The sequence below is a fragment of the Cladophialophora psammophila genome, assembly GCF_000585535.1.
Source record: "Cladophialophora psammophila CBS 110553 chromosome Unknown aczJe-supercont1.22, whole genome shotgun sequence".
NCBI classification, from domain to species: domain Eukaryota; kingdom Fungi; phylum Ascomycota; class Eurotiomycetes; order Chaetothyriales; family Herpotrichiellaceae; genus Cladophialophora; species Cladophialophora psammophila.
This window is the reverse complement of record NW_006912943.1, coordinates 132894-158838: the sequence shown is the minus strand read 5'-3', so window position 1 is coordinate 158838 and position 25945 is coordinate 132894. Positions and strand designations below refer to the sequence as shown.

The window sequence follows — 25945 nt, the reverse complement described above, 5'->3', positions numbered from 1 at the left end:
CAGCGCCTCAAAATGGCCTCCACCATCACTTCCAGTCCTTGGCAATATCGAACGACCAGTGGAATTCGAGATGTGTGTGGTCGTCGTCATCAGCAAATCTGGTACTTGCCTCGTAATGGCCGCGAGCTAGCATGCCGGAAGGAGCCTCTTCTTCGGAGAACCTCTTTTCATATGTGGGCTTGTCGGTGGTGTTGGGCGCAAAGCTGCCAATCATTTCCTGATCCTTACTCACGCGAATACCTTTACGCTTGACAACTTGGATATACTTGAGGCCAGAGAGAACCTGGTGATGGACCGTGAACACGGCCTTCATACAGTACTTGCATCCTTCTTTGATGGTGAATGGGTGTTTGTTGAGGGTTTCAAGGGAGCCAGGTTGCGTGAGATCGATGGTTATGTCTGGCCGGCCTTCGACTTCCTTTGGCTCCTGGTCAGTCACGGTAAAGAAGGTGCACCTTAAGACAGGCTTACGAGAGCAAGAGATTTGATGATGCATGTGCGAGGGTCGTTTGGGTCGCCAATTGGCGTGCCGGTGCCTAAGCCGAGCGATTGCTTCCATCGATTCATCGCATCGTCGGCTTGGTCTGGCGGAGTGGAGATGTCAGTTTATGATGGTCGTGCGAGTGAGAAGAGAAGGTGGATCTGTCCCAGAGAAACAGCGGTAGTTGGTCTCGAAACCTCCTGTGAAGATTACGTTCTTCATTCTTCACTCTCCCCGTAATTGTGACGACAATACAGACCCTCGTTGTGGTAGTCGCGGCGGCAGACAGCAGGTCGACTCACCCAGTTTCTGATATTCTTCCAAAGTCTTCTTCTCCCCCACCTTAAACCCCGGTGTCTGGTCTGCTAGCAGATCGTCCGCCATGTTTGCTGATATTAGACGATGTTGTTTGTGCGGCTATCCTGGTTGCAAAAATTGTTGTCGTCGAGAGTTCTCAGTACTGCGACAATGCGTTCTTTGGAAGAATGGGCGACGACTGAAAAGTGAGTGAGAAGTGTTTGGAGGGGCAGGACATTTGAAACCGTTTCAATGCTGAGCTGAGGCTGGAGCCCAAACCACCAAAGGGCAAAGGCGGTCTGGCCCCAAAATATCACGCTAGATCAGAAGGAGGAAAGCGCGTCGCGTTCACGTCACTGGCTCGCTGCTCGAATGATTGATAACTCATTCTCCGCGACTGCCTTCCCACCACCACCACCACCACCACCACCACCACGGCATCCATCACCTTTCTTCTTCAGCTACGATCCTTTCTTTGGCGACAAGATTTTTGAACATGTCTGGAAGTGTGGCCGACCAGCCGAAGAAGAGGGTTTTGACTGACACGACAAACACCCACAACGCTCTCCAGTCCCCGCCAACCGCAAAGAAGAGGAAACTCAACGGCAATGGGCCCATCGTCTCCTTCCGCTCATCACAGCCCGGCCCAAATGGGTTTAAATCAAAGCTGGGCTTATCCCAGCCCAAGAGCCAGTTTGAGATCGAAGTCCTCGAGAAGATGACACAGGACATTGCAGGCTTGAAGGAGAACAATTCGGAGAAAGACCAGCAGTGGGAGAGACCGAGTCTGGACGACTTTAATCCAGACATAGATCCCTTACGGTTCCAGCAGATCGAAATCGAAGAAGGCACGTTGCATGGTGGGAAGATCGCTCTCAAAATGTTCGGTGTATCAGAGGTTTGTCGACCACCGCCCTGGATCGGCATTCGCTAACCACAGAGCAGACTGGCCACTCCATTCTTCTCCATATCACTGACTTCCTTCATTACCTCTATGTCGCAGCCCCCGTAAACTTCCAGCGGTCGGATATTGAAGGCTACAAAGCATACCTTGAAAGCCAACTGGCGCAACATCAACCCACCATCCATTCCGTTCAGATGGTGCTTCGCGAAAACCTTTTTGGTTTCCAAGGAAACCAAAAGAGCCCGTATCTCAAGATTACGGTGACAGACCCCAAGTATATTAACCGGCTGCGGACCGCGATAGAAGATGGGCATGCCAACTACAAAGGAATGTGGAAGGGCGTCGAAAGCAAAATTTTGACCTTCGACAACATCCAATACGTTCTTCGCTTCATGATCGATACGGGTGTCACCGGGATGTCGTGGGTGGAGGTCCCTCCACAGAAGTATCACGTCCTGCCTCAGCATGACCGTCAATCAAATTGCCAGATCGAGGCATCCTGTCATTACCGGGACCTCATTGCACATGGACACGATGGCGAATGGGCGAAAATGGCACCCCTGCGAATCTTGTCCTTTGACATTGAATGCGCTGGTCGCAAAGGCGTCTTCCCCGAAGCTAATCAAGATCCGGTCATTCAAATCGCAAACGTGGTCACCAAGTATGGCGAGTCAAAACCATTCATTCGAAATGTCTTTGTGCTGGATACATGCAGCTTGATTGTAAACACCAAGATATATGAACATAAATCAGAGTCCGACATGCTCATGGCGTGGAGACACTTCTTGGAGGAAGTCGACCCGGACGTGATCATTGGCTACAACATTGCAAACTTCGACTTCCCTTACCTCCTTGACAGAGCAAAGCACCTCAAGCTGACCAAATTTCCTTACTGGTCTCGACTGAAGAGTGTGGCGTCCCATGCCAGAGACACCAATTTCTCCAGCAAGCAAATGGGTAATCGTGATACGAAGGCCACAAACACTAATGGGCGAATTCAACTGGATTTACTGCAGCTTGTTCAACGAGACTATCAACTTCGAAGCTACACTCTGAACTCGGTCTGTGCTCATTTTTTGGGAGAGCAGAAGGAGGATGTCCACCACACTATGATCACAGAACTGTACAACGGAACTCCGGATTCAAGAAGACGATTGGCTGTCTATTGTCTGAAAGATGCGTACCTTCCACAACGGCTTATGGACAAACTCATGTGCCTCGTCAACTACACTGAAATGGCCAGAGTTACGGGAGTTCCTTTCAACTACCTCCTGGCCCGAGGGCAACAAGTGAAATTCATCAGCCAACTTTTTCGCAAGGCGTTAGAGCAGCAACTAGTCATCCCGAATCTGCGAAATGAGGGGACGGATGAGCAGTACGAAGGAGCTACCGTCATTGAACCCCTTCGAGGCTATTATGATGTGCCCGTGGCTACTTTGGATTTTGCGTCCTTGTATCCATCTATCATCCAGGCTCACAATTTGTGCTACACCACACTGCTGAACAAAAATATCATTGAGAAACTCAACCTGAAAAAGGATGAAGATTATATTCTCACGCCCAACGGTGATCTCTTCTGCACAGCCAAAGTCCGAAAAGGGCTTCTCACGCAAATCCTGGAAGAATTGCTGGGTGCTCGAAAGCGAGCTAAAAAGGAGCTTGCGGTGGAGAAAGATCCTTTTAAGAAAGCAGTTCTCAATGGTCGTCAACTTGCTCTGAAAGTGTCTGCAAACTCCGTCTATGGTATCACAGGTGCCACTGTGGGAAAACTGCCCTGTCTCGCTATTGCCTCGAGTACTACAGCATATGGCCGTCAAATGATTGAAAAGACAAAGTCTGAGGTGGAACAAAAGTACACCATGGCAAATGGATATTCACATGACGCTCAGGTCATTTACGGTGATACCGATTCAGTCATGGTCAAGTTTGGCGAGAAGGATCTGAAAAAGACCATGGAACTTGGGCGAGAGGCCGCCGACTTTGTCTCTTCAAAATTCATCAAACCAATCAAACTGGAGTTCGAAAAGGTTTATTTCCCTTACCTGCTGATCAATAAGAAGCGATATGCGGGACTGTATTGGACGAATCCAGAAAAACATGACAAGATGGACAGCAAAGGTATTGAAACTGTCCGCCGAGACAATTGTCGCCTTGTCCAAGTCGTCATCGAGACAGTCCTGGAGAAGATCTTGATCGACCGTGACCTAGATGGAGCGCAGGACTATGTCAAGGAGACGATTGCGAACCTTTTGCAAAACAAGATCGATCTTAGCATGCTTGTGATTACAAAAGCACTCAGCAAAAGCGATTACACCGCCAAACAGGCGCATGTGGAACTTGCTGAGCGGATGAAGAAACGCGACGCCGGCTCAGCCCCAGCACTGGGTGACCGTGTTGCGTATGTCATGGTGAAAGGCGCCAGTGGATCCAAGAATTACGAGAACTCTGAAGACCCGATGTATGTGCTCGAAAACAATGTCCCCATCGACACAAAATATTACCTGGACAATCAGCTCGCCAACCCTCTGGGAAGAATCTTCGAACCCATCCTCGGTGAACGACGTGCTAATTCGCTGCTTGCTGGCGACCATACACGCTCCATTTCCGTTGCCGCCCCTACGCTCGGCGGACTGATGAAATTCGCCAAAAAGACACAGACATGCATGGGCTGCAAAAAACCCCTTGTCAGCGCCGAGGAAGCGAACGGCGCCGTCTGCGAAAATTGCCATCCCCGAATAGGCGAACTGTACAACAGACAAGTCAAAAAGGTCGGTGAATTGGAAGTAAGGTTTGCAAGGCTGTGGACGCAGTGTCAACGGTGTCAGGGTAGTATGCACTCCGAGGTGCTATGCTCGAGTAGGGATTGTCCAATTTTCTATATGAGGATGAAGGCAAGAAAGGAGGTGGAAGAGCAAGGAAAGGAGTTGGCAAGATTCGATAGGGACGTTGGTGCAATTTGGTAGAGCCGGTGATGCTGGCGGATTGGGGTGGGGTTCTGCTTGTGTATCAAGTTCTGCTGACGCTGACTTTTGCTGCTATTGACTGGAATGATGGGTATCTTCTCCGCACAAGCTGCAGCCCCTCGCTGCAGCTAACAAGAAAATCGAAGAGCACTAGATGGGAACATGATGGGGTTTTGAAGGGCTGGAGCCGTCCGCTCACACAAAATGGCGGGCGTCTGAGACCAGTCGTGTTATCGCATAGCATTTAGAACCGCGTTTGGCGATACAGAGAAGTAATGAATGGACGGCACTTCCGCAAGCACATCACGAGCACCGATGCAATCCATGGGGGCACACAACGAGCCTGACAAGAAAGCACAGATTCGAGACCGCATATCACCTTCTGGTCGCCTAGTTATAGCCTCCGAAGCATCCATTTGCAATAGGCACCTATATTGCATTCTGGAGCATCTCATTCACGGAACTGAAAACAGAACGTACGTTGATGCAGCGAGTTATCAATTGATCAATGAAGAGACATGTTGGGTGGGGGAACTTGTGAGATTAAAGTGAGCCTGGAGAGCCTCCGATGAATTCCAACTGCTACAGTGCCAATATAGCCATAATATCCATCTCTTGAGGACAAACCCGCCACAGCCGCCCAAATGTTTAGATGTCAGGATCGTTGTCATCCAACTGTAACCTTGACAGAGTACTCGTTCCTTCAAAATCGCCCTGGTACATGGAACTGGCATCCAACATCCCGTCCCAGTTAACTCTCCTCAAGTCATCAATTGTGAGTCCCTGATTCACCTTTAGGGCCTCTCTGCGTATCTGCATGGCCGTAATCGCCACGCCCAGAGCATTCCATACATCTTGGTCCCTCTGGCTGAAATCCAATTCGGCAATGATGCGGAGCCTATCGGGGCTGACGCTGACACCGTCCTGAAGTGAGGGTTCTCCGATAGATGGAGAAACCGTTTGCTTATTTTGCTTGTCTGGCGTAATTGTGGGGAAAGGGCTGAGTGTCACAATGACGAGAACCGAGGAGATAATTACGAAACCGATGAGGGTAGGTGACGATGCATCATCGTCGACTACTCGAGTTTCATCCGTGTCGGTGAAACTTGTCTCGATGCTGAGATGGATATTCTGAGCTGTTTGATGTCGCCGTGAAAGCTTCTGTAGCTTGTTTGTTATCTCCTCGAGCGTCTGCAGTGTAGATCGGCCTTTCTTCCTTGCGACGACAACATGGACTGGAATGTAGTTGGTCTTTGATATTGGGCGAAGACCAATATCTGTTAGAGCCCAGTAGAGATACCTTTTCACGGACTGTTCCAGTATCCTTTCTCTTGAGGCTCCTGGGCTAACATGGGTTCTATCTCGAATATCGTGGCCAGCCTCGAAGAGTCGACGGAGCGCATGGCTCGCCCTGAATTGATTATCTCGGATGTTTTGGATAAGCGGGGGGTCTGTCGAGTTTTCGTGCGCAAACACGCTGATCGGTAGCGTGTCGAAATCGATCATCCAGTTCTGCGGAAGAAGAGCTTCGAAACCACGATAGGCGAGGTGGAAGAAGAGTTCCCGTTCTGCCTGGGACCAGAGTCCTGAATTCGCGGGCAAAGTCACTGCTGCAGCATGTCGTCTTGCTTCCTCCATCATGTCGTCATCTATATTATCCATCTTTCTCCTTGCCATTGCGGTTGACGCGAAGGATATAGAATCGTCGTCGAGGTTCCTACTCTGTAAGTCCTGCATGGCAATAGGGTAGGGGTGCCCAGTGAGCAGAGGCCTCATCCGAATGTGAGGTGTCACTGGAGGCGGCATCAAGGTACGGTCCACCTCCGCCTTTGTCCTTATGCTCTTGGTTGGTGCGGATGGGCTGTGATCAGAATCACTGTTATTCCGGTATGGTATGAAAGCGTCCCGATCCATGCTTATCGCACGTCTCTTGGTCTTCGGCGGCCCAAAGTGGTCCTCTTCCTCGGCCTTTCTTTTGCCCTTGGCATAACTAGCAGAGTCATGGGATCCCGCACGGATTTCGGGGCTTGGGGTATAACCGGGGTCGTTGTCCTGAGATGAGGTCGTGGGGTTCTCAGAGCGGGTCATCAGAGCCAAAGGCGAGCTCATCAAGCTGGAAAGGTACCGAAAGGGAGAAGCAAAAGCTGATTTGGCCATGGTCGCCGAAAAAAAAGAGTTGCCAGATATTGTACCAGAGGTTGTGAGGGTGGTTGAGGGAGATGGAGAGCCACGATGAGCTGGCGGTGAGGAGCAGCTAATCAGATCTGAAATGAATCGGGTGGGTGCCAGTAGTGGACGTTGTCGGCTAGCCAAGAGCCTGTAGAGGTCTGACTCCAGGGGGGATGAGTCGCCGTAGCCCAAACATAGAGGGCATGATCGAGAGGGTGTCGCAATGACCAGGTGCTGGACACAGCGACCTAAGATAGCCCTTGGCGGTCCTGGCTTTGTTGGAGTGAAGTGGTAGCAGGCGAGCAGGAAAGTTGGAAGCAGGCAGCGCAGGGTCGGTTTCGGTTTCAGGTTCAGGTCAATGTCGTTGACATGCGCGCTGCCAATTGGCTGAGACACGTTGGGCCGCCAGAGTTTGGCCATAGATGGACTAGCGCATGCCAAGACCAACGCGAAGGCACGTGTCAACCTGATTTCCTTTTCGATCCTCTCCAAGGGGACGCAAGGGGACGGTAGGTAACACGGACGGTATTAACATCCAACTCCCCTCCAGTCACTCATTGTCAAACAATACATAACCCAGTGCCTTTATGGACGCGGCTGAGCACGATCTCGATGCAAAACTCTACAAGGCTTCAGGCATCCTTCTTTCTGAACTTCAGCATAAACTGCCACTACTATTATATCGCCCCGGTACAACTCCCCCAAGACGTCGTCGTCGCGTCCTCGACTCAAAATGCGAGGACCTGAGACACCTGGTACGCCTCCATAAATATGTAGGTCCCCAATTTTGATAGCTAATTCTGAATTAGCTTGACCGGTTTCAAGAGTGGCCTCAATTGCTTGACCCGTCTCTTTCAACGCTGATCCAGCACCTCACCGATGCCTTTGTGGGCTATCTCGCAGAATCGAGCGATCAATATGGTCCAACGGAACGACATGGCACGGCTGGAGTCTCCCCTTTGCCACGAGCAATATGCAAAATTTTGTACTCCTTCTGCAAGGTTAGGGGCTACAAAGTCATTATTCGTTTGCTCAACAACGAGCCTAAATACTTGGCCCCCATGCTGTCCACTTTCAGGGCATGGAACACATCCTCCACAGGTATGACCTGGGAAGAGCGCTATATTATGCTTCTGTGGCTCTCTCATCTTATACTTGCCCCATTCGAGCTGGCCACTATGTCTGTAAGCAACACAGTCATGGTTCTTCCAGGTGACCTGGGCAATCTTCCTGGCATTGCGGGCGATGTCACTTCTCTTGCCTTCGAACAGCTGGAAAGCTCTAGCAAGGAGCGCGAGGCTGCAAGTGTGCTGCTAGTACGCTTGACCTTACGAAGAGACATGCTAGCCTATAAATTGCCCGTAAAGCTCGTGAACTATGCCACGGAGAAACTCCTTTATGATACCGATTTGGTCAGCCTCAGTCCGTACAAAGCTTTGGGCTTCCTGTCGCTCCTTTATGGCGTTACAAACTCTGGCTCAGATAATGAGGTCGCTCCTTACGTCGAAAACCTCCTCAACTCCGTATTAAAAATTGCCACAGCTGAGAGCAGTCAGTTTGCAGCCACCAGAGATTCTGCCCCTGCACGGAAATGGATTTTGAAGATTTTACGGGCCACCCTGCTGCATGCAATCTCCCTGAGCTCGACCCATCCTTCGCTGCGACCGGAAAAGGTAAACACTATGCTTGAGGAGAGTATACAGTACTATCTTGATGCTCTTAGTGACAAAGATACCCCGGTCAGAATGGCTGCTGCCAAGGCACTGAGCGTTGTCACTTTGAAGCTAGATCCTGATATGTCAGCAGAGGTTGTTGAAGCCGTTCTGGGATGTCTCGAAGAAAACATCCTGTTGGAAGATCCTCGCAGTCATAAGCTCGTGGCAATAAACGACAAGACGACCGCTGATACTGCGGGAAAGAAAAGGGTCATGAGTGCGGTCGATCCATTGAGATGGCATGGCTTGATGCTAACTCTCGCCCATCTGCTGTTCCGCCGGTCTCCTCCACCCAAAATGCTCTCGAAGATCATCCGTGCCTTGCTCCTAGGCTTGGAATTTGAGCAGAGATCGAATGTCGGAACTTCAGTTGGGGTCGGCGTTCGGGATGCGGCTTGCTTCGGTCTCTGGGCTCTGGCTCGAAAATACAGCACTTCAGACCTGGATCTCGTAACGTTCTTGGAATATGCTGGGGCAAGCGGAGCAGAGTGCCAGAGTGTCCTTCAGTTGATAGCCGTCAAACTAATCATCTCTGCTTGCCTGGACCCTTCGGGTAACATTCGCCGAGGGTCATCAGCGGCACTACAGGAGCTAATCGGTCGGCACCCAGATATGATTACCAATGGCATCTCCGTGGTTCAAGTTGTTGACTACCATGCCGTTGCTCGGCTCTCTCGGGCCATGACTGAAGTTGCTCCAGAGGCCGCCGTTCTTGGTAGTGTTTATCACCGAGCCCTGCTGCAGGCACTGAGAGAATGGCGAGGTGTCTGTGCTGTCGATGTCAACCAGCGTCGATGGGCTGCTTCGACTATTCAACTTCTTACAAGGCCCCTCCGTATCTCGGAAATCTCTCCGTTCGCTGAGGTTGTTCTTCGCCAACTTCTAGATCTCAAGTCAGTGAACATAGGCAGCACTGCAGCAGCCAGGCACGGATTACTCCTGGGGCTCGCGTCTGCACTTGACTCTTTCAGGGAACTTGAGCCTGAGACAGCGTTGTTTTGGCTCCAGGGAGAAGGCAACAAGGCTCTTGAGTTGAAAATATTAACCGGTAAGATCGAGGGCCGCATAACATCGGATATTGAGCTTGTGATGGAAGCGATCGCTACGCTCATTTGTGGAATCAGCAAATGTTGTGCAATGGTGAAAGCTACGCCGGTACCAGTGCTGAAATCGTGGATTTCTGCGGCTGCTGGCGTTCTCAACCATTGTACAACGGCGGGGACGAGAGAGATTGCTGTTCAAACAAGCGCCGAAGCATTTGTGGAGCTATTCAAAGTCCTTCCACGTTCTGCGGATGCTGCGATGGTTGAGGAGTGGCTCGACCGCAAACGACAAACATCAGCAGCTTCTACCAGCAAAGGCCGCCTCAAAACACTCAGTTTGGTCCACGGATATTTGACTCGGATAGGATTTAGTCACGGAATACGCCAGAGGATCGTAACCTACACGATGGACATCATCCAGGGTCCATACAAAATCGAGACAAGAGTTGATGCCATGGACGCTCTGGGCATTATCCTCTCGAGCGAGATACCGAAGGCCGGTGAAGGTGCGACGACCCAACTATATAATGTGTTCCAATATGGTTTGACGGATTACACCAATGACCAGCGAGGGGACATCGGTTCCATCCTCCGACTGCAGACGCTCGAGACCGTCGACAAATACCGGATCCACCTTGGGCCTCGTGAACAAGAAAGCACAGTCTGGAGAGATGTGTTGCCGCTTGTTGTCAAATTGGCGGCTGAGAAGCTAACCAATGTGCGTTTTCGGGCATGGAAATGTCTCGAGAGCTATTGGCAAACCGATACTTCCTTACCAGGCCTTCGCAACGCTTTCCATTATGCCACCGACGTCTCATCAGTCATATATTTCCAGCAAATGATGGAACTCCTCTGCGTACCCTGGGCACAAAAAGGTCTCATCCTCGGACTTGTTTCATCAGCAACCTCTGGCGCCGAAGATCTTTGTCGTGCTGCAAGTAATGCGTTTATCTGGCACATGCAGTGTCTCGAACCCAAGAAACAGGCAACCGTTGTAGAAACAGTTTCGACAATCGTTGTTGAAGAGCTTGCGTTAAGGGCTAAAGAAGATGACCGCCAAGTTCTCCCCTTGCTTGATTTTTTGTGTCTTATAATTGACCAAAATCTGTACGCTGACGAATTCATCTCCCATTCAAACAACGCCAGTTTAGACTTATGGGCTGTAATGCAAAAAGTCCACGGCCCTTCATCAAGCCTCCAGAGAATTGAAGCTTCTCTAAATGTCTACTCGAGAATGTTGGCTATCGATGCGTATCGGGCCAGGGCGCTGGACAAACTGACTCGACAACTGCTTCATCGCTGGCCAAAGGTACATTCCCCTCCCCCCGCGGCTCTCGTCCTTTCTGGTTCACCAATTGACTGACGTGCAAGATTCGCAACATTGCGGCTGACTTTCTTTACGTTGACTATCCGAGCCAAAAATTGGCTTTTTGCGACTGGAACGAACCTCTAGCCAGCATCAAGCCAGTCGTTCTCGAAATCCGAAAGCAGGTCGGCGCAGCCGGGATGGGGGGCCACTAGATCAGAGGCCTGAGCTTGCCGGGACGGATGTGTCGGTAAATTGCCATAGCAACTAGCTATCCAATCCTCGCGTCTTCATACATCGAGCAACGACGTCTTTGACCGCCTTTTCATTGTACTGCTCCCAGATATCGTACAGACTGATCATCTCTTGTGTGCCTTCAATCATTTGTTCAATGTTGATCCCGGACTCGACCAGGAATTTGATGGTATTCTGCATCTTCTCGTTTTCCTTGGCCAAGGTTATCGCCTTTTCCTTGTCCAACGGCTGCTGCGAAATTGCATCATTTTGATTGAGGGACGGCGTTTTACCATTGGCATTGGCGTTGCTTTGAGCGACTATCTGATTCGACATCTGCAGATTGCCAAGGACGTTATTGAAAGGAGCGGACAGGCTCTGGCGGCCGCCGACGCCAAGAGATGAAAAGTGGCCGGAGTCTGGGTTTGATAGGGTCTCATGAGGTAAAGGGCGTAACGTGCCGTCCGCTTTGGCAGTAGGTAAAAACACCACAGCAAGAAACATGGCAATAATGGCAATAAGATGTGGGGGACAGGTCAACGGCAAGTCGGTCATGTAGCTATCATTGATAATGGACCAAGCCAGGCCAAGTTCGTCATTCGTCAATTTGAGGTCTTGATTCTCCTTGAACGCGATCAACGAGCGGTAGGGGTGCCAGACAATCAACTGTGAGCGCATCTCGGAGATGAGGCAGAACTCCATCTCACCAAGCCTCGAGACATCCCCCGGCACAAACTCGGGCCATGCTTGGCGTGCTTCAGCCGCGACAAGGCGGATATGATGGGAGGACTCCTCTGTCTTAGAGGCAAGGTAGAAAGACGTTGCGACAAGCAAGTACAGGTTGACGTTCTGCATGGGGGTCGAAAGAAAATACCGCTGCATGTAGACCATGGCGGTAGCAACGCATTGCTGGCGGAATTGCAGCCTCTTGCCCAATTGCAAAATCTTGTCTCTGAGGAAGATGAACATTAGTCTTCTGTCAGGATAGGGCCATTGTTCGAGGACTTTGGCGTTTTGTTTCTCGAGGTCGTCGCGGATCTCGAGCAGTTTTTCGGGTGTGAATGTCCAGAACTTGCGTTGGGTCGAGACCCAGTAGTTCGCAGCCATTGCTGGTTGAAGGTGGTGTTGATGGCCACCGACCTCATCAAGGATCCACACTGCAATCCTTTTGGGAGCTCAGGGCTAAGAGACAGCTACCTGATGCCATTGGTCTTCTTGACGTTTGTATCTGGCAGCTTCCCAAGAGGTCAGGGTTTGGGAAGAACGTTGAGGCTGGCAAGTTGAAGTTATTGCATGGCTTGGCAAGGCTGTACGAGGCTGACCAGTGGCCACCAGACACGCTTGGGGGAGTTCGGGCCTGAACCGCCGACAGTTCCGTCGTCAGTGGCGCTTGTGCTAGCTGCCTCCCTGCTAACTGCTCCCTGCTGCATAGGTGAATGGTGCGAGGTAGAACCCCACAGCACGTCACCCTCCGTCGTCCAAAAGCACACGCTGCACACCTCAGCAATCCCTCACCAACTGCTCTGCTTGTGAGTTTCCTTCCTTGCAAACAAAGCTTTACATTCTTCTTCTCTCTTCATTTTTTTTCACGCCGCACACGACTGGGCCACCTCCGACCCCGGGTGCTTTGTCTGGCTCCCCAAGACATTCCCACCGCATCGCCCACTCCTCCTTCACTCATCCTTGAAGCTTCCCCTGGTGAAGAGCAGGACACAATCATGCCCCCCCACAGATAGTCCTCTTATCTTCACCACCAACGGATGTAGCATGAACGGAGAGTCACATGAACGCCGCGATGAGCGGATTCAAGAGCTATGGCGCAACCTTGACACTCGAAATGAAGGTCAGCTTGACCTTTCGGCCCTCAAGAAAGGCTTGCGCAAAATCGACCACCCTCTGAAAAACGCCGATTCTTTACTTCACGATGTCCTCAAAGCGGTTGATACGTCGGGCGATGGACGCATACAGTATAACGAGTTCAGAGTGTTTGTCGAACATGCCGAGCGCGAACTATGGCAACTTTTCGAAAGTATAGATCGAGACCACAATGGCGCGCTAGATAAGGCAGAGCTTCGCGCCGCATTTAGCAGGGCGGGCTTGACAATAAGTAATGCGAAGCTGGATCAGTTCTTTGACGAGGTTGACGTCAACCATGACGGACAGATATCCTTTGAAGAATGGAGGTACGCACATGCACCCGTTCATCCTTGATGTCACCAACTCTTAACATGTCGCGCAGAAATTTTCTCCTCTTCCTACCTGCCAGCGCACCCACTCTTGGATCTCTTATATCATATTACTCGGCTACTGCAAATGTCAACCAAGAGGGCGATGTTCACATTAATGATACCCTCCAAGGATTCGGTAAGGACCATTTGGCCCCTTGCTCGGCACTTACATTCCAGTCGCAGCTGAATGTCGAATGACCTTGCGTTACTCTATACTGCTTTGGCCCTTGAGGCAACAGAGTTCCAGGTTCGCTCAGACTCAGTCTTGCAACAATTAATGGTCAAGCGCAAAATTCTCGTTCATCGTCTCTAACCTAATTGACGATACTGACAGAACTCCTCATCCCACTAGGCTATTTTATTGCAGGTGGCTTAGCAGGCATGATCTCGCGGACGGCCACAGCACCGCTTGACCGACTCAAGGTCTACCTAATTGCCCAAACAAATACGAAACAGGAGGCAGTGGAAGCGGCCAAAAGAGGGGCTCCCCTTCAGGTGATCAAAAACTTCGCCCGGCCGCTGGTCGACGCATGCAAGGATCTATGGCGAGCTGGGGGGATGCGAAGCCTATTCGCTGGGAATGGCCTCAATGTTGTCAAGGTTATGCCTGAATCAGCAATCAAGTTTGGTGCCTACGAGGCCGCCAAGAAGATGTTTGCCGATTTCGAGGGATCAGATCCAAAGCATCTGCACCCGACCTCTCAGTTCCTGGCAGGTGGCATTGGTGGCGCAGTTGCTCAATGCGTGGTTTACCCTCTCGATACTTTGAAATTGTAAGCGACGTCTTGATCATCTCTATTATTTACGCTCGGTGGGCACGGACTAACGACAGATGCGACAGCCGCATGCAATGCGAGACCGTCGAGGGCGGCTTACATGGAAACGCCTTGATCGCTCAAACGGCGCGGAAAATGTGGAAACAGGGCGGACTCATGCCATATTACCGAGGATTAGGAATGGGCCTCGCCGGCATGTTCCCTTACAGCGCAATCGATCTGTTCATCTTTGAAAACTGCAAGCATTTTGTCCTGGCACGGAAAGCCAAGAAACATCGCTGCCATGAGGAGGATGTTGAGATGAGCAACCTTCTCACCGGCGTCATTGGAGCAACCTCGGGGGCGATCAGCGCGACAGCTGTGTACCCCATCAATCTATTAAGGACGAGGTTACAAGCTCAAGGAACAGTGTTGCATCCGCCTACGTACAAGGGGATTGTCGATGTCACGATCAGGACGGTCCAAGGAGAGGGGGTGAAAGGACTTTTCAAAGGGGTGACGCCGAACCTGTTGAAGGTAGCGCCGGCGGTCAGCATCAGCTATATCGTCTACGAGAACAGTAAGCAGATGATGGGACTTCATTGACGGGGTCCATACTTTGTCTCGCCGGGAATAGACGCGTCAAGCAACGAATATTATGGGAGCATGTTTAAGCTAGACTCAATGAAGAAGTTCTTTTCGTTGTCACCAGATGAAAAAGCTAGCTATGTTAATCGATGTTTGCTTTATTACTGAGCATAAATCACTGACCGAAAAGCTTCTGCTACATAGACGCCGTAGTGATTCGCCGTACCTTGGCCGTACCTAAAATACGACGGATCAACTTGGTCCCGAGGCTGCGAAGCGTCGCTTGCGTCCTCTCCCTAGTACACAATTCCGGCCCGCAATGTTCTGTCATTCTCGGACGCTGATCGTGCAAATCTCGGAGACGGACTGAAAGGGAGATGCTCTGTGAACATGAACTCGTGACCGCTCATTGACATGCTGATAACTCCGAGTCATTCAAAGCCCAAAGGAACACGCTCCATGACAGCGCGCAAGTCGACGACATTGACGAGACCCTCTTCCATCATTGTCCATGACCTCTTCGCCGAGTGATGGAGACCCTCTTCAGTCGCCCGAGAACCTGTTCTCGCCCTCGATCCCAACCCTCGAGGTTCACAAGACAAGACCACCCGCGAGAAATGAATCACCCGAGACATCCACCACCAGTCTCCCTATCCGTACTTCGAGCCCTCCCGCCTTAGGTTCCCGAACCAGCACTCTTTCTAGCGTCCTATCCCGCTCTAGCTCTCCCAACGGAAGGTTGTCCTTATCATTATCGAGGTTTGGGAGGTCGCGAGCCAACAGCCCTTTGGGCAATCCCTCAGAGTCATATGATGACACCAGATCTTTAATCGTCCGGGCATTTTCTCCAACTGTTGCAATCTACGCATCGCTGGAAGTAGACGAACTCGCCGCTCGCAAAGGGTTGAAAAATGGCTTTGTCGGACTGGTTCGCCCGTTCGGCGACAAGGTCAATGGGAAAGTGGTGGTGAGAGATAGCACAGGAGCGAGCCGTGCATGGGAAGATTTTGGTGTTCATTTTGCAGACCTCGGGCAGTTAGTTAGGGACGGCACATCCTCACACCCCATGTCCAACTCCACAGAAAAGTTGGAAGAGTTGATGGAACATTTCGTGGGAGACGGCTTTGACGAGACGGAAGATATCCTGGGGCGGGGGGAGACTTCTCCCTTCTATCGCCTGTTTCTGGCCCGGCTTATGTCCTCTCAAACCATGAGCCCGCATGAGTCGTTTCGACATCCAGCGGGCGCCGTCATTGCTATCAGTTCTTCCACGAAACAACCTATCGAAACCTTACGCACACTCTATCAACAAACCGCATCGGGTTCGCGGGCTCTACCTGCCTATGCCCATCCGGAATACCTCAGATATTATGTGCTTGTCCACGATGAGGACCGGGATGACTTTAGCAAGTCATCTGCACTGTTTGATCAGATGAAGCGACATTTTGGCCTTCATTGCCATCTTCTCCGGCTGAGGTCTGCGTCCTGCACACAAAGCGACGATGACACCGAAGAACTACCCAGCAGCGAATGGCTTTCGCCAACTGAACAACTTTCACTCCTGCAGGACACTGCGGATCTCATTGAACTCAACACATCTACATCTCCCTACATCTTCTCCTCGGACGCCGCTGCCCTGCGCGCATTTGTCCGCGAGCTTATTGCACAATCCATAGTCTACCATATGGAGCAAAGAATTGCTTTGTGGAACGAGCAGATTGCCTCACGTCGTCGGGGTATCTCCGGCAGGTTCATGTCTCTTTCGAAGCGATGGACCGGAATTGGAAGCTCTTCTCGAAGCTCATCCTCCACCACCAACGTTGGAGGAAGCGGCAATTACGACAGCCTGCAGGGGACGTACCGTTATGATGTCCCCGAGAGTCTGTTGCGGAAGCTTGCCGACTATGCATTCATGTTACGAGATTACAAGCTGGCGGCATCAACCTACGAGCTGCTTCGGAGTGACTATTCAAACGATAAAGCCTGGAAGCATTTGGCCGGAGCGAACGAAATGTGCTGTGCCGCTACTCTCCTGAATCCTCTCACGAGCAGTGGCAGTTCCAAATTCAAGATTGAAAACTTCGACAACATGCTCGAGACAGCGAGCTATTCATACTTGACCCGGTGTTCTGAGCCTGCCCTTGCATTGCGCTCTATCTTGCTCGGAGTCGAGCTTTTAAAGGTTCGAGGCCGAGCAGCCGGCGAATTGGCGGCAAAGTGGGCGATCCGCAGCCTCGAGCTAGGTCTGGTCGGTAGTATCGGACACGTTTTGGTCAGTGAGCGAGTTGCATCTTCTTTTGCGGACCGGATCGGTATCGGCAATACGAGTTGGGGTATGCGCAAAAGAAAAGCCGCGCTATGGAGTATTATGGCTGCAGACGAATGGATGAAACTCGGCCGAGCAGAAATCGCTGCGGAGAGGCTTGATGAGGCACAAGAACTCTACAGTGAAACCAAGAATAGTGGATCACATAAGCAGTTCCACGAGTTGGCCGAATACCTGGAACAACTGCGACTGGCAGTGAGGATGAAGTTGGGAGAAGCAAGGAAGAGAGGCTTTAGTGGAGCGACAAGACAGATTGAACTGGAGGGCCCGGTGGACGTCCAAGCTGACGTGGAAGACGAAACGGTGGAAGAGATGAACCCTCTGGAAAAGGTCGACAGTAAGGGGCACAGAAGAAATTTCTTAGGAAGCAGCGCCGGAGCAGGAACGAGTCTGCTGGAGCCTGTGACGCCGTTGAGTCCAGCCCGGCTGAACAGAGCCGACACATATCGACCAGACGACGACTTTGAATGAACAAAAACGTCCAGATTTGTGCTATATGATACGGTTATTGAGCGCTGAGAACATGGTCCGGCAACCGGTTTCAACGTTACAGACTCATGCAATAAGCAGAAGCCATCGATCCAGTGGCTTCCCAGATGACAAGAGCTCAAGCTTTTCTTTGATCTAATTGCTCCCTCATCCTGAGCGGGTGTTGATGTTATTGGCATGGCAAATACGGTGCCTTATCGATGGGATCCGACGAGCAACCCTCACCATCGTGTTGGAATGACCCGTGAGGCTTGCACAGGAATAATACTCTGGCGAGACCCTGCCAACAAGTCTACTCTCAGATCCTGCACCAAGATTCGGCTATCCACTGGGCGTTGTGATTGCGGGAGTATTTCTCGCACGATACTTCCAGTGCGTCCAACGTTAGGGCAATCTGTCCAGACCACGTATCTCAAGAGAGGACCTATCGAGCAAATGGGGCGCCGAACTCGAGCCACCATAACGGGGCGATATGCTGATGATGTCCATGACTAGCTTGCTCCCAGATTTCGTGCGACAACCCATTGAGGTGGAATCGAGGTCTATTGATCGCCTCCGTTCTAGCACATGGGACTTTTGGCACGGGTTATTGTCGGACATTGCATGGACGAGCCAAGTGGTAGCGGGCATCTGGCAGCGCGACACATTCCAAAAATCCCTCCCTCTGGAGCTGTTGCATGTATTCTCTTTCTGGTCCAAGACGGGCAGTAGACCATCATTTGGTGGAGGGAGGGAAATGTAAAGCCTATCTCGACCCCCTTTCCAAGAGTCAGCCTTGCCCAAATATTGCCGAATGTGCCGTTTAGCCTTCGCTCATCAAAGACTCGTCCACTTTACCATCATCGTCGTCGTCGTCATAGCCCAAATCTCCCCCGATCCTCCTAACCAGGCTTTGTTCGTACGAAGTATGAGGTTCTCTGTACGTATTCGACAAAGAAATAGCCAAATAGCAACTTGGTCAGCAGCAGCTCTCACTTCTTATTCTTCCAGATGTGCTTGTAGATAGACGATGGCAAATGTTGTGCAGAAAGCACTCTGTGCTGGTGGTGCTCGCTAGCTCTTCAATTGGCGTCACGAGGTACGCGACTGCCACTTTACGCGTAACAAGAACCTGTAGGGAAGAAAAACACGCTAAGCTGCCGCGCCATTCATTCCGATTTCCGATTATCTCGTTATTGTCGTCACAGGTCTCATGCCGCCTGTGCCTGGTTTAAACAGTTGGGCGACCGCGACATCCTAGCCCTTGGCCTTGCACTGGGCTATTAAAGCCACGATGGCAGATCGTGATAAATTCACAGACAGTACAGACTGGCTCGAAACTCCTCTCGCCGCCCTCGCGCCCCTCGACTCCTCGCTGCGATGTCAAGTCTGCAAGGACTACTTCACCACTCCTATGATGACCAGCTGTTCCCACACCTTCTGCAGTCTCTGTATACGAAGGTGTCTTTCTCAGGAAGGAAGATGCCCGGCGTGTCGAGACGCTGATCAGGAAATAAAGCTGCGGAGAAACTGGGCAGTCGAAGAATTGGTCGCCCATTTCACTGCGTCGCGCAAAGGTCTCTTCGCGTTTGCGACGGCCAGTCTTGCCAAAGGAAGGGAACGGGAGGATGATGGCGAGCCTCAGAGACCGAAGAAGAGGCGGAAATTGGCACCAGAATCGACAAGCAACGGCATTGAAAGACGGAGCACCCGAAGTCAGAGTAGGAAGATTGCCTCGGATATCGCCAGTCAACAGAGCATGGCATCAACCCAGGAAGCCATATATGACAGCGAAGAAGATGGAAGTGTCTATGAGGGCCCAGAATGCTATAAGAGCCCACACTTCGTCAATGACAATGGCAATCAGGAACCACAGGATAGCCTCGTCCAGTGTCCATGTTGCCACCAGCGAATGAAAGAAGCACTCATAAATTCGCACCTAGATAAATGCATACAAGGAGACAGCCATGCGCCGGGGGACGAGGCCGGATCTTCTTCTTCTCCAGCTCCACTTTCTAATGTCCAACATGTCGCACCGCCTGGCACGATTGCCTATGCTCAGAGGAAACCTGCCAAACAACATGATCGCCTGCCCTTTATAAACTACTCCCTCCTCACTGACAACGCGTTACGGAAAAAGCTGCGAGACCTGGGTATTCCCTATCTCGGCTCAAAAGATCTTATGCGCAGGCGCCACACCGAGTGGGTGAATCTGTGGAACGCCAATTGCGACTCTACCAAACCAGTGACAAAGGGAGAGTTACTGCGGGAATTGAAGATCTGGGAGGACACGCTGGGACGGCAACCGGAAAAGCCGTCAAATACGGGGTTTATGGCGAAGGATTTTGATAGAGAACGCCACGTGAAGAGTCAAAAAAGCAATTTTGACGACCTGATCCGGCAGGCTAGGGCGAGGAAACCAAAACTCCCCGAAGAAAAGGCGTCGCCTGCAGCAGAAAATCCAACATCAGACGCCGCTCTATGGGATCCGACGGAGAGCGCTTCCCCAAGGCATATTTCTGGAGCAGAGCCAGCAGGTTCACAATGCTCAGATGACGCTGGAGAAAGATCCAGTCTTGGAAGTTTAGTCGAAATACAAGGGCGACAGCAGCTCGAGTCTAAGGAGGATACGACCACCGTTCATCCTGAGGAGACTGCAACAGCTATACCATCACCCCAACAGTTGGAAGACCCATCAGAATCACAGTTGGCTGTTCAGGTTGACCTGACATTAGCTCCGGAAAGACCTCACGGCAGGTTCTTCGTCTGAGAGGGATTCATGAACACGCCGATATGTTGGAGTGGCCCACGTCGGCCTCGAAAATGAGGAGATCTTAGACAGACCTGAGGTCTGCGTAATTATGGGGCGGCGAGCTCGGGGATTTGATGACATCGCTCTCTAGCTCTGAAATTCATGAAGTTGTACGGAATGGCAGCTATGAAGCTGAGAATAGGAATTCGGTTGAACCTGTATTGGGTGGTTCCCGTTTAACTCCATGTCCCGTCGGCCATCCCTGGCTGCGCCATCCTCCTAAATATGACTATGATGCTTCTTCAGCCATTTGCGCTGCATGGCCCTGTGTTTCTATCCCATCTTGTCCTTGCCTGCCTTGTTCTCTTTGCGGATAAATATCCAATCTCTGCATTTGTTCTATACTCGTCGACAGGGCTTGTTCCAACTCCCGGTCTTCGGCTTGGTCATCTTGCTTCAGCGCCGTGTCTTCTCGTTGCTTTTCTTTTTCCCTTTCTCTCTCCCTCTCCCTCTCCTTCCGGATCTGTTCAAGCGCGTCTAGCTCTTGGAGCTTCTGCCTGGTCTTTTCCTCCTCGACTTTTCTGGCCTTCTCGCGCTCTTCTCTCTCCATCGCCTCGAATTCCTCGTCTACTTCATCCTCATCGAGAATCACCTTCTGGTCCACGGGCTCGGCCAAAACTTCAGAGACTTCATCGACTTTGCTAATTTCCTTGCTCAAGCTCTCCAGGACGTCCTCCACGCGCTCAACCCCTCCTATCCGCTTATTTAGAGTCTTGAGCACGGAAGCAGACGATTCCATGACGGCGAGGATTTCGACTTGGTCCACCGCAGACTCGATCTTGCTGTATATTTCCTCCAACTGATGCAGTGTGTCCAGACGCTGTTGGAGGTTTCGTTCCGCGAGTTTCTTCAAGCGAAGAGCCGAGAGAGCGCTAGGTTTATTGCCCGCTTTCACGGCGGACGAAGCTTTGTTTTGCAGTGTTGTGATGCGCGTGGAAAGAGTCGTGGTCTTTTGCCGGAGATACTCAATGAGGGACTTCAACGAGGCGATGGAGCGGTCTTCTTGAGTTATCGGCTCGGGTAAGGCTGTAGAGGGAGGGGCTTTGAACTTCACCGTGCCGGCATCGTAGGCCAGCATTTGTTTGTCCCGGGAGAGGTAGCGTAGCAACACTTCGAGGTCTTGATTTGACAGTGACCCTGTCATCTCGCCGGCCTGAGGAAGGACGCTGTTAACCTCCTTCAGAAACATCTCCCGGGTCATCACTCTCTCAGTCAGCGTCTGTGCCTTTGCATCTTTCTCCCTGGCAGCACACAGTCTCTTCCAGACTTCTTCCAATGCCGGAACCAGCGCTAGGCTCCCTCTTTTTAACCTCCCACCGCGTAAATCAAAACTGCCGGTGCTCCACGATAGCCCGGCCTTCTGTAAGCTCCAACGCAGGACCGCCCACGGACTTGGTATCCAACTTTTGGAATAGATGCTGCTCTCCAAGTTGATAAAATCCTGTAGATCAATCATCTTCCCCTGCCTCAGACACTCATCTATAACACTCCCAAGCCCACTAGGCTTACCATACATCGGGCTCGCCAGTGCACCGAGTAGCTCGTCACTCGTTTGCAGAATCAAATGATGTTGTTCATGGGGAATTTGTCCCGCGAGAGCGCTGCGAGAGAGGGCGGACGCCCACGCAGTGACGTTGGCGGTATAGCCTTCAGGGTTGGAGATGCGCTGGAGGTTGAGGTCGGAGTATAGCGAGGGCAGGCGTGTTCTACCACATGAAAGAATGCAGAGTCAGTACGTCTTGTGGGCAAATGGTCTGAACGCGACTCAGGAAAATGACAGAGGGAGAGGCAGACTTGCGGAATAACGGTTCATGCTCGACTAGCCAGTCGAGGAGAGGTGACATAATTGAAATATCCTCCGTTCTTCTCAGGAGACGAGAGAGAACGGCAGCCCCTTCACCAGAGGGCCGGGGAGGGAAACCTGAGCGTGTTGTACTCGGTAATTATCGCCGAAACACACGACACGATTTGGCGTCACCAGCCGTGTCTTTTGTTTGGGAAAACTACGTCACTGCAGGACTGCACACTCTGGCAAGGCTGGGTCTTGGCAAGGCTGCGACTCCCCTGGAAGCTGGCGAGGCTGGTTAACAGTGAATCTGAGTCCCCTGTCCTTGCGTGGGTGCTTGACGATCCAGTATCGGATTACAGAGAGGCAGGCGCAAAGAGATCTTCTATTTACACCTGGTGCATGGCATCTTAGCAACGCCACAGTGGCTGTTGTGTTGTTTTCACGACTTTAACACAGATTCATGTCTTCAGATCTTGCCATATCCAGTTTTGCGCCTCATACAGTCAAAGATGTACATCAATAATATACTTCGTCGTCGAAACCCAGATTTTGAGAAGAGCGCTTAGAACCGCCGGGCGCGCCCATACCCATATTTCTCATACCAGCCCCCATTGAACCATTTCCACTTGTTCCCATATTCATCCCTAATCGCAAGCCTATACCTGGACCCATTAAATTATTCATTCCATTCGTTCCATTCGTGTTCAGGCCATTAATGTCGGTATCGGTTGTTGTTGGGTACCCGTCCCCTGTGAATCCAAATCCGTACCCGCCCTTGTTTCCCAACCCGCCCGTATTTGTCGTACCCGTCGCTGAATCATACGAGTACTGCAGCCCGTTGTAGGAGGGTGAGTTGCCATTGGTATTGTCATTCGTACTGGATCCCGTATCCGGCGTGTCAAAGAAACTCAAGTCAAGGGTCCCCCAATCTTGCGGCTCAGACCCCCAGTTTTCAAAGCCCATCGCCAATTGGTTCTGATCCTTGAAGAACCAGTCTTGGGATTCTTCGACCAGACTGTCCACCCCACCAAACAATCTAGCAGCATTTTGCTCGCCCGCAGCGCCTGCATTGTTCGAGGACGTTGCAGCTGCATTTACTGCGATGCGGGCTTGGTGTGCGTTCCAAGCATCCTGTTGCGCTTTGGTAAGGTAGGTTGAAGGGCGAACACGATGAGAGTCTCGAGAGAGGTCGGCTGCAGACTGTGGGGGCATGGAAAACCCTCCTGAGGTCCGTCGAGAATCGATCGTTTCCGCCGGTGATGCAGCCATAGCCGCGGAGAGTCCACCTGCATACTGAGACATTGAAAATTGTCGCAGGGCCTGCGACTGCTGTTGCTGCTGCCGAATATTCCTCGCCATCAAGTCAGGCACGGGCTGAGATGCGATCTGCTGTGCCATGTTGGCTAAACTTGCGGGCGATACTGGAGACGGGGCACCTGGCGCCAATCCCCATTTAACTCTGAGCCGCGTATAGACCATCTCTGCTTCTTCGGGCATTTCAATGCTCCATCTGTCGGCGCACAGATGCAAAACTCTGAGTGTTCGACGGGCAGCTGTCCAACAGTCTCCCATTTCCTCGAGATGTTTGACTCCATGAATTATGTCTCTTCGAGCGTTCTTGTCCGGCAGATTCAACAGATGAATTGTGCAAGCCGAATGTACAATGTAAATTGCGATGTTACATATTTGTCGAAGGCCGTGTGTCCGCTTGTAGAGTCGAAAAAGCTTGGAGATGGCCGCAGCTCCCTGAGTGCAGTACTTTCTGGGAGACACATGTGCTGGAAGTGGTGAGGTCGTTCGGGTGTACTTCAGAAATGGTCGATACAGATGGAGATATAACAGTTGATAAAACATACTGTCTCTAGTCAGGACGCGTCTTGAACCTTTTGAACCTCGAAGACTTACTGCATCAGCAAGACCTGAGGAAGCTGTCCCTCTCTGGGTTCCATCTCAGCTGGTAAACCTTGCTTCCAAGCTTCCAGCCGAGTATGGAGATCGCTCAGTCGTTTCAATTCTGTTTGTCTCGGGGGAGGCTTGTCGAGCAGCTGCGGGTTATAAAATGATGTCAGGAGGTCACTGGATATTTCCGCAAGTCTTGACAATTGCAATGCCACAGCTCTGGTGCGTGCCGGTTGTGCATGGGCCTGAATGATACCAGAATCTGTATATGGTGACCACATTTCACTTTCTTCCGATGGGAACACGTCGGGCTTCTTTACGGTGATATTAGGCATTTGAAGCTGAGGTTGCCGTCCCAAGTAGTTGGACCAGCACCTGAAACCCATTAGCAAAGACGGGGCGTCAGAGCAAAAAATTCTTACTTGTCGAAGAGGAAACAGCCCCAGAAAGTGATTCGTCTTGCATCAATATCCTCGTCTGTCAAACGTGACATCTCATTGATAGGCACCGTATCCACATTCAATCCTAGATCACAAGCCATTCGAAAACTCATACCACTGTACACCCAGCCCTTGCTTTCATGGCCGCATCCGGCTTCCCTTACTGACATTAATGCTAGAGCCTGGACGGTACATAGTTTCGCGTTGGCAAACTCGTCGTTCTCATAAAGAAGCCTTTTAGCCTCTGCAAAGAAGTGGTCGCCTGTGGTCCCAGAATCCTCTGGATCTGCTCTCGCAGCAGGTCGTGATGAGAAGTGGCATCCAAGCGCTAGCATGACGTTAACAAGGAGGTGTGAACAGTATTGGGAGGGTGTTCCAGTCAGGAAATCCCGATAGAAAAGTTCCTTGGCCAGGGTGGTAAAAAAGGCATAATGCCAGCAAAAGTACATATTCATGAAATGTAGGATAGCCTCCTTGTCTTGGGTGACGGTCGTCCATGCAAGAACGGCTTCTTCTTGAGGCCTTACCACGACCTGCTGATAAGCTGACGAGTTATGTGACCCTCGATGATCATATTCCTCGGGCAGCCAGATCAAATTCGACGTTCCCCCAATGAATTTGACGGATCCATCCAGCATCAAGTCGCCCATTTTTCCCGAGAGCTCGGCTTCGAATTTGGGTACACCAGGTTCATCCTTGTATATTGGGGAGTCGTCGGGTCCCTCTATCAGACCTTTCTCCTGGGCGTCTATGGTAGCTGCAAGTTCTTCCAGGTTGTCGCATGTCCTAATCTGGCGGACCAAATCCATGACGTCCTCCTCATCAGCATTGAGAATGGCTTGGACAAGAATCTGGAGAGTAGAGTTCTTGGCCTTGTTAGCGTCTGCATCCTTCTTGTAAACCCCTTTGCGGCGGTGATCGGTATGGGGCGCATATTCACATTCAGTCAAGTAGACTGATGCGCAAGCGGCGCACTTAGGCAGGTTGCCATCGCACTTGCTCTTCCTTTTCCGGCAGGCAATGCAAGCCGTGCTCACGCATCGCCTTTTGGTATTGGCACCACCTGGATCCTTGTCCTTGCTCTTATTCTTGCCCTTAGCCGATGACTGCGCCGAGGGGTCTGGGTGCTCTGAGACTTCCCCCAGAGAACTCAGTGGATGTTGTTGCTCTGGTGTGATATCTTCTTCCATCATGATAGATTGTAAAGAAACAGTGGTTCACGTATCGGTCGCTATTGCGACATGTAGGATGGTCGTATAAGGCCAGCGCAAGAGCATTATCGACCCGCGGCTAAGCTCTCTAGGAGGAGCGAAGAAGAGTGTCTGATATTGTAAGTGCAGATTGACGTGATTCGAGGATTTTGGGGTCCACGGAAAAGAAATGATTCGATCAGGGCAAAAAGCATTGGGATATACTCGGTATCGCCCGGTGTGTGCAGTGGCGGGATGGCGACGTTATGGCGATATCGGATCGCTGGGCTGGAGTTTGCGGAGACACACAGTGCGAGCGAACTTGCTGAGAAGCGGTA

At 51.3% G+C, this 25945-nt stretch overlaps 10 protein-coding genes across 10 annotated transcripts; 5 read left to right on the top strand and 5 right to left on the bottom strand.

The window, feature by feature from the left end:
- Window positions 1-25: 25 nt before the first annotated feature.
- On the bottom strand, window positions 26-865 carry A1O5_10909 (uncharacterized protein; the record flags this gene model as incomplete). Its single annotated transcript, XM_007751483.1, has 3 exons — window positions 26-418; window positions 472-584; window positions 784-865. 3 exons carry the CDS (start codon window positions 863-865, stop codon window positions 26-28), a joined length of 588 nt encoding a protein of 195 aa, XP_007749673.1.
- Window positions 866-1274: 409 nt separating this feature from the next.
- On the top strand, window positions 1275-4645 carry A1O5_10908 (DNA polymerase delta subunit 1; the record flags this gene model as incomplete). The annotated part of the gene is made up of 2 exons (XM_007751482.1): window positions 1275-1676; window positions 1724-4645. The coding sequence occupies 2 exons, from the start codon at window positions 1275-1277 to the stop codon at window positions 4643-4645; spliced, it is 3324 nt and encodes a 1107-aa protein (XP_007749672.1).
- A 648-nt stretch (window positions 4646-5293) lies between these two features.
- A1O5_10907 (uncharacterized protein) lies at window positions 5294-6802 on the bottom strand (the record flags this gene model as incomplete). Its single annotated transcript, XM_007751481.1, has 1 exon — window positions 5294-6802. The coding sequence occupies one exon, from the start codon at window positions 6800-6802 to the stop codon at window positions 5294-5296; it is 1509 nt and encodes a 502-aa protein (XP_007749671.1).
- A 599-nt stretch (window positions 6803-7401) lies between these two features.
- Window positions 7402-11093, top strand: A1O5_10906 (uncharacterized protein; the record flags this gene model as incomplete). The annotated part of the gene is made up of 3 exons (XM_007751480.1): window positions 7402-7569; window positions 7624-10881; window positions 10944-11093. 3 exons carry the CDS (start codon window positions 7402-7404, stop codon window positions 11091-11093), a joined length of 3576 nt encoding a protein of 1191 aa, XP_007749670.1.
- Window positions 11094-11145: 52 nt separating this feature from the next.
- A1O5_10905 (uncharacterized protein) lies at window positions 11146-12219 on the bottom strand (the record flags this gene model as incomplete). Its single annotated transcript, XM_007751479.1, has 1 exon — window positions 11146-12219. One exon carries the CDS (start codon window positions 12217-12219, stop codon window positions 11146-11148), a length of 1074 nt encoding a protein of 357 aa, XP_007749669.1.
- Window positions 12220-12879: 660 nt separating this feature from the next.
- Window positions 12880-14701, top strand: A1O5_10904 (uncharacterized protein; the record flags this gene model as incomplete). The annotated part of the gene is made up of 4 exons (XM_007751478.1): window positions 12880-13295; window positions 13352-13476; window positions 13675-14113; window positions 14182-14701. The coding sequence occupies 4 exons, from the start codon at window positions 12880-12882 to the stop codon at window positions 14699-14701; spliced, it is 1500 nt and encodes a 499-aa protein (XP_007749668.1).
- A 493-nt stretch (window positions 14702-15194) lies between these two features.
- Window positions 15195-17480, top strand: A1O5_10903 (uncharacterized protein; the record flags this gene model as incomplete). The annotated part of the gene is made up of 1 exon (XM_007751477.1): window positions 15195-17480. The coding sequence occupies one exon, from the start codon at window positions 15195-15197 to the stop codon at window positions 17478-17480; it is 2286 nt and encodes a 761-aa protein (XP_007749667.1).
- A 1291-nt stretch (window positions 17481-18771) lies between these two features.
- A1O5_10902 (uncharacterized protein) lies at window positions 18772-20247 on the top strand (the record flags this gene model as incomplete). Its single annotated transcript, XM_007751476.1, has 1 exon — window positions 18772-20247. The coding sequence occupies one exon, from the start codon at window positions 18772-18774 to the stop codon at window positions 20245-20247; it is 1476 nt and encodes a 491-aa protein (XP_007749666.1).
- Window positions 20248-20518: 271 nt separating this feature from the next.
- Window positions 20519-22133, bottom strand: A1O5_10901 (uncharacterized protein; the record flags this gene model as incomplete). The annotated part of the gene is made up of 2 exons (XM_007751475.1): window positions 20519-21995; window positions 22084-22133. 2 exons carry the CDS (start codon window positions 22131-22133, stop codon window positions 20519-20521), a joined length of 1527 nt encoding a protein of 508 aa, XP_007749665.1.
- A 461-nt stretch (window positions 22134-22594) lies between these two features.
- On the bottom strand, window positions 22595-25607 carry A1O5_10900 (uncharacterized protein; the record flags this gene model as incomplete). Its single annotated transcript, XM_007751474.1, has 3 exons — window positions 22595-23933; window positions 23984-24352; window positions 24400-25607. 3 exons carry the CDS (start codon window positions 25605-25607, stop codon window positions 22595-22597), a joined length of 2916 nt encoding a protein of 971 aa, XP_007749664.1.
- Window positions 25608-25945: the final 338 nt, after the last annotated feature.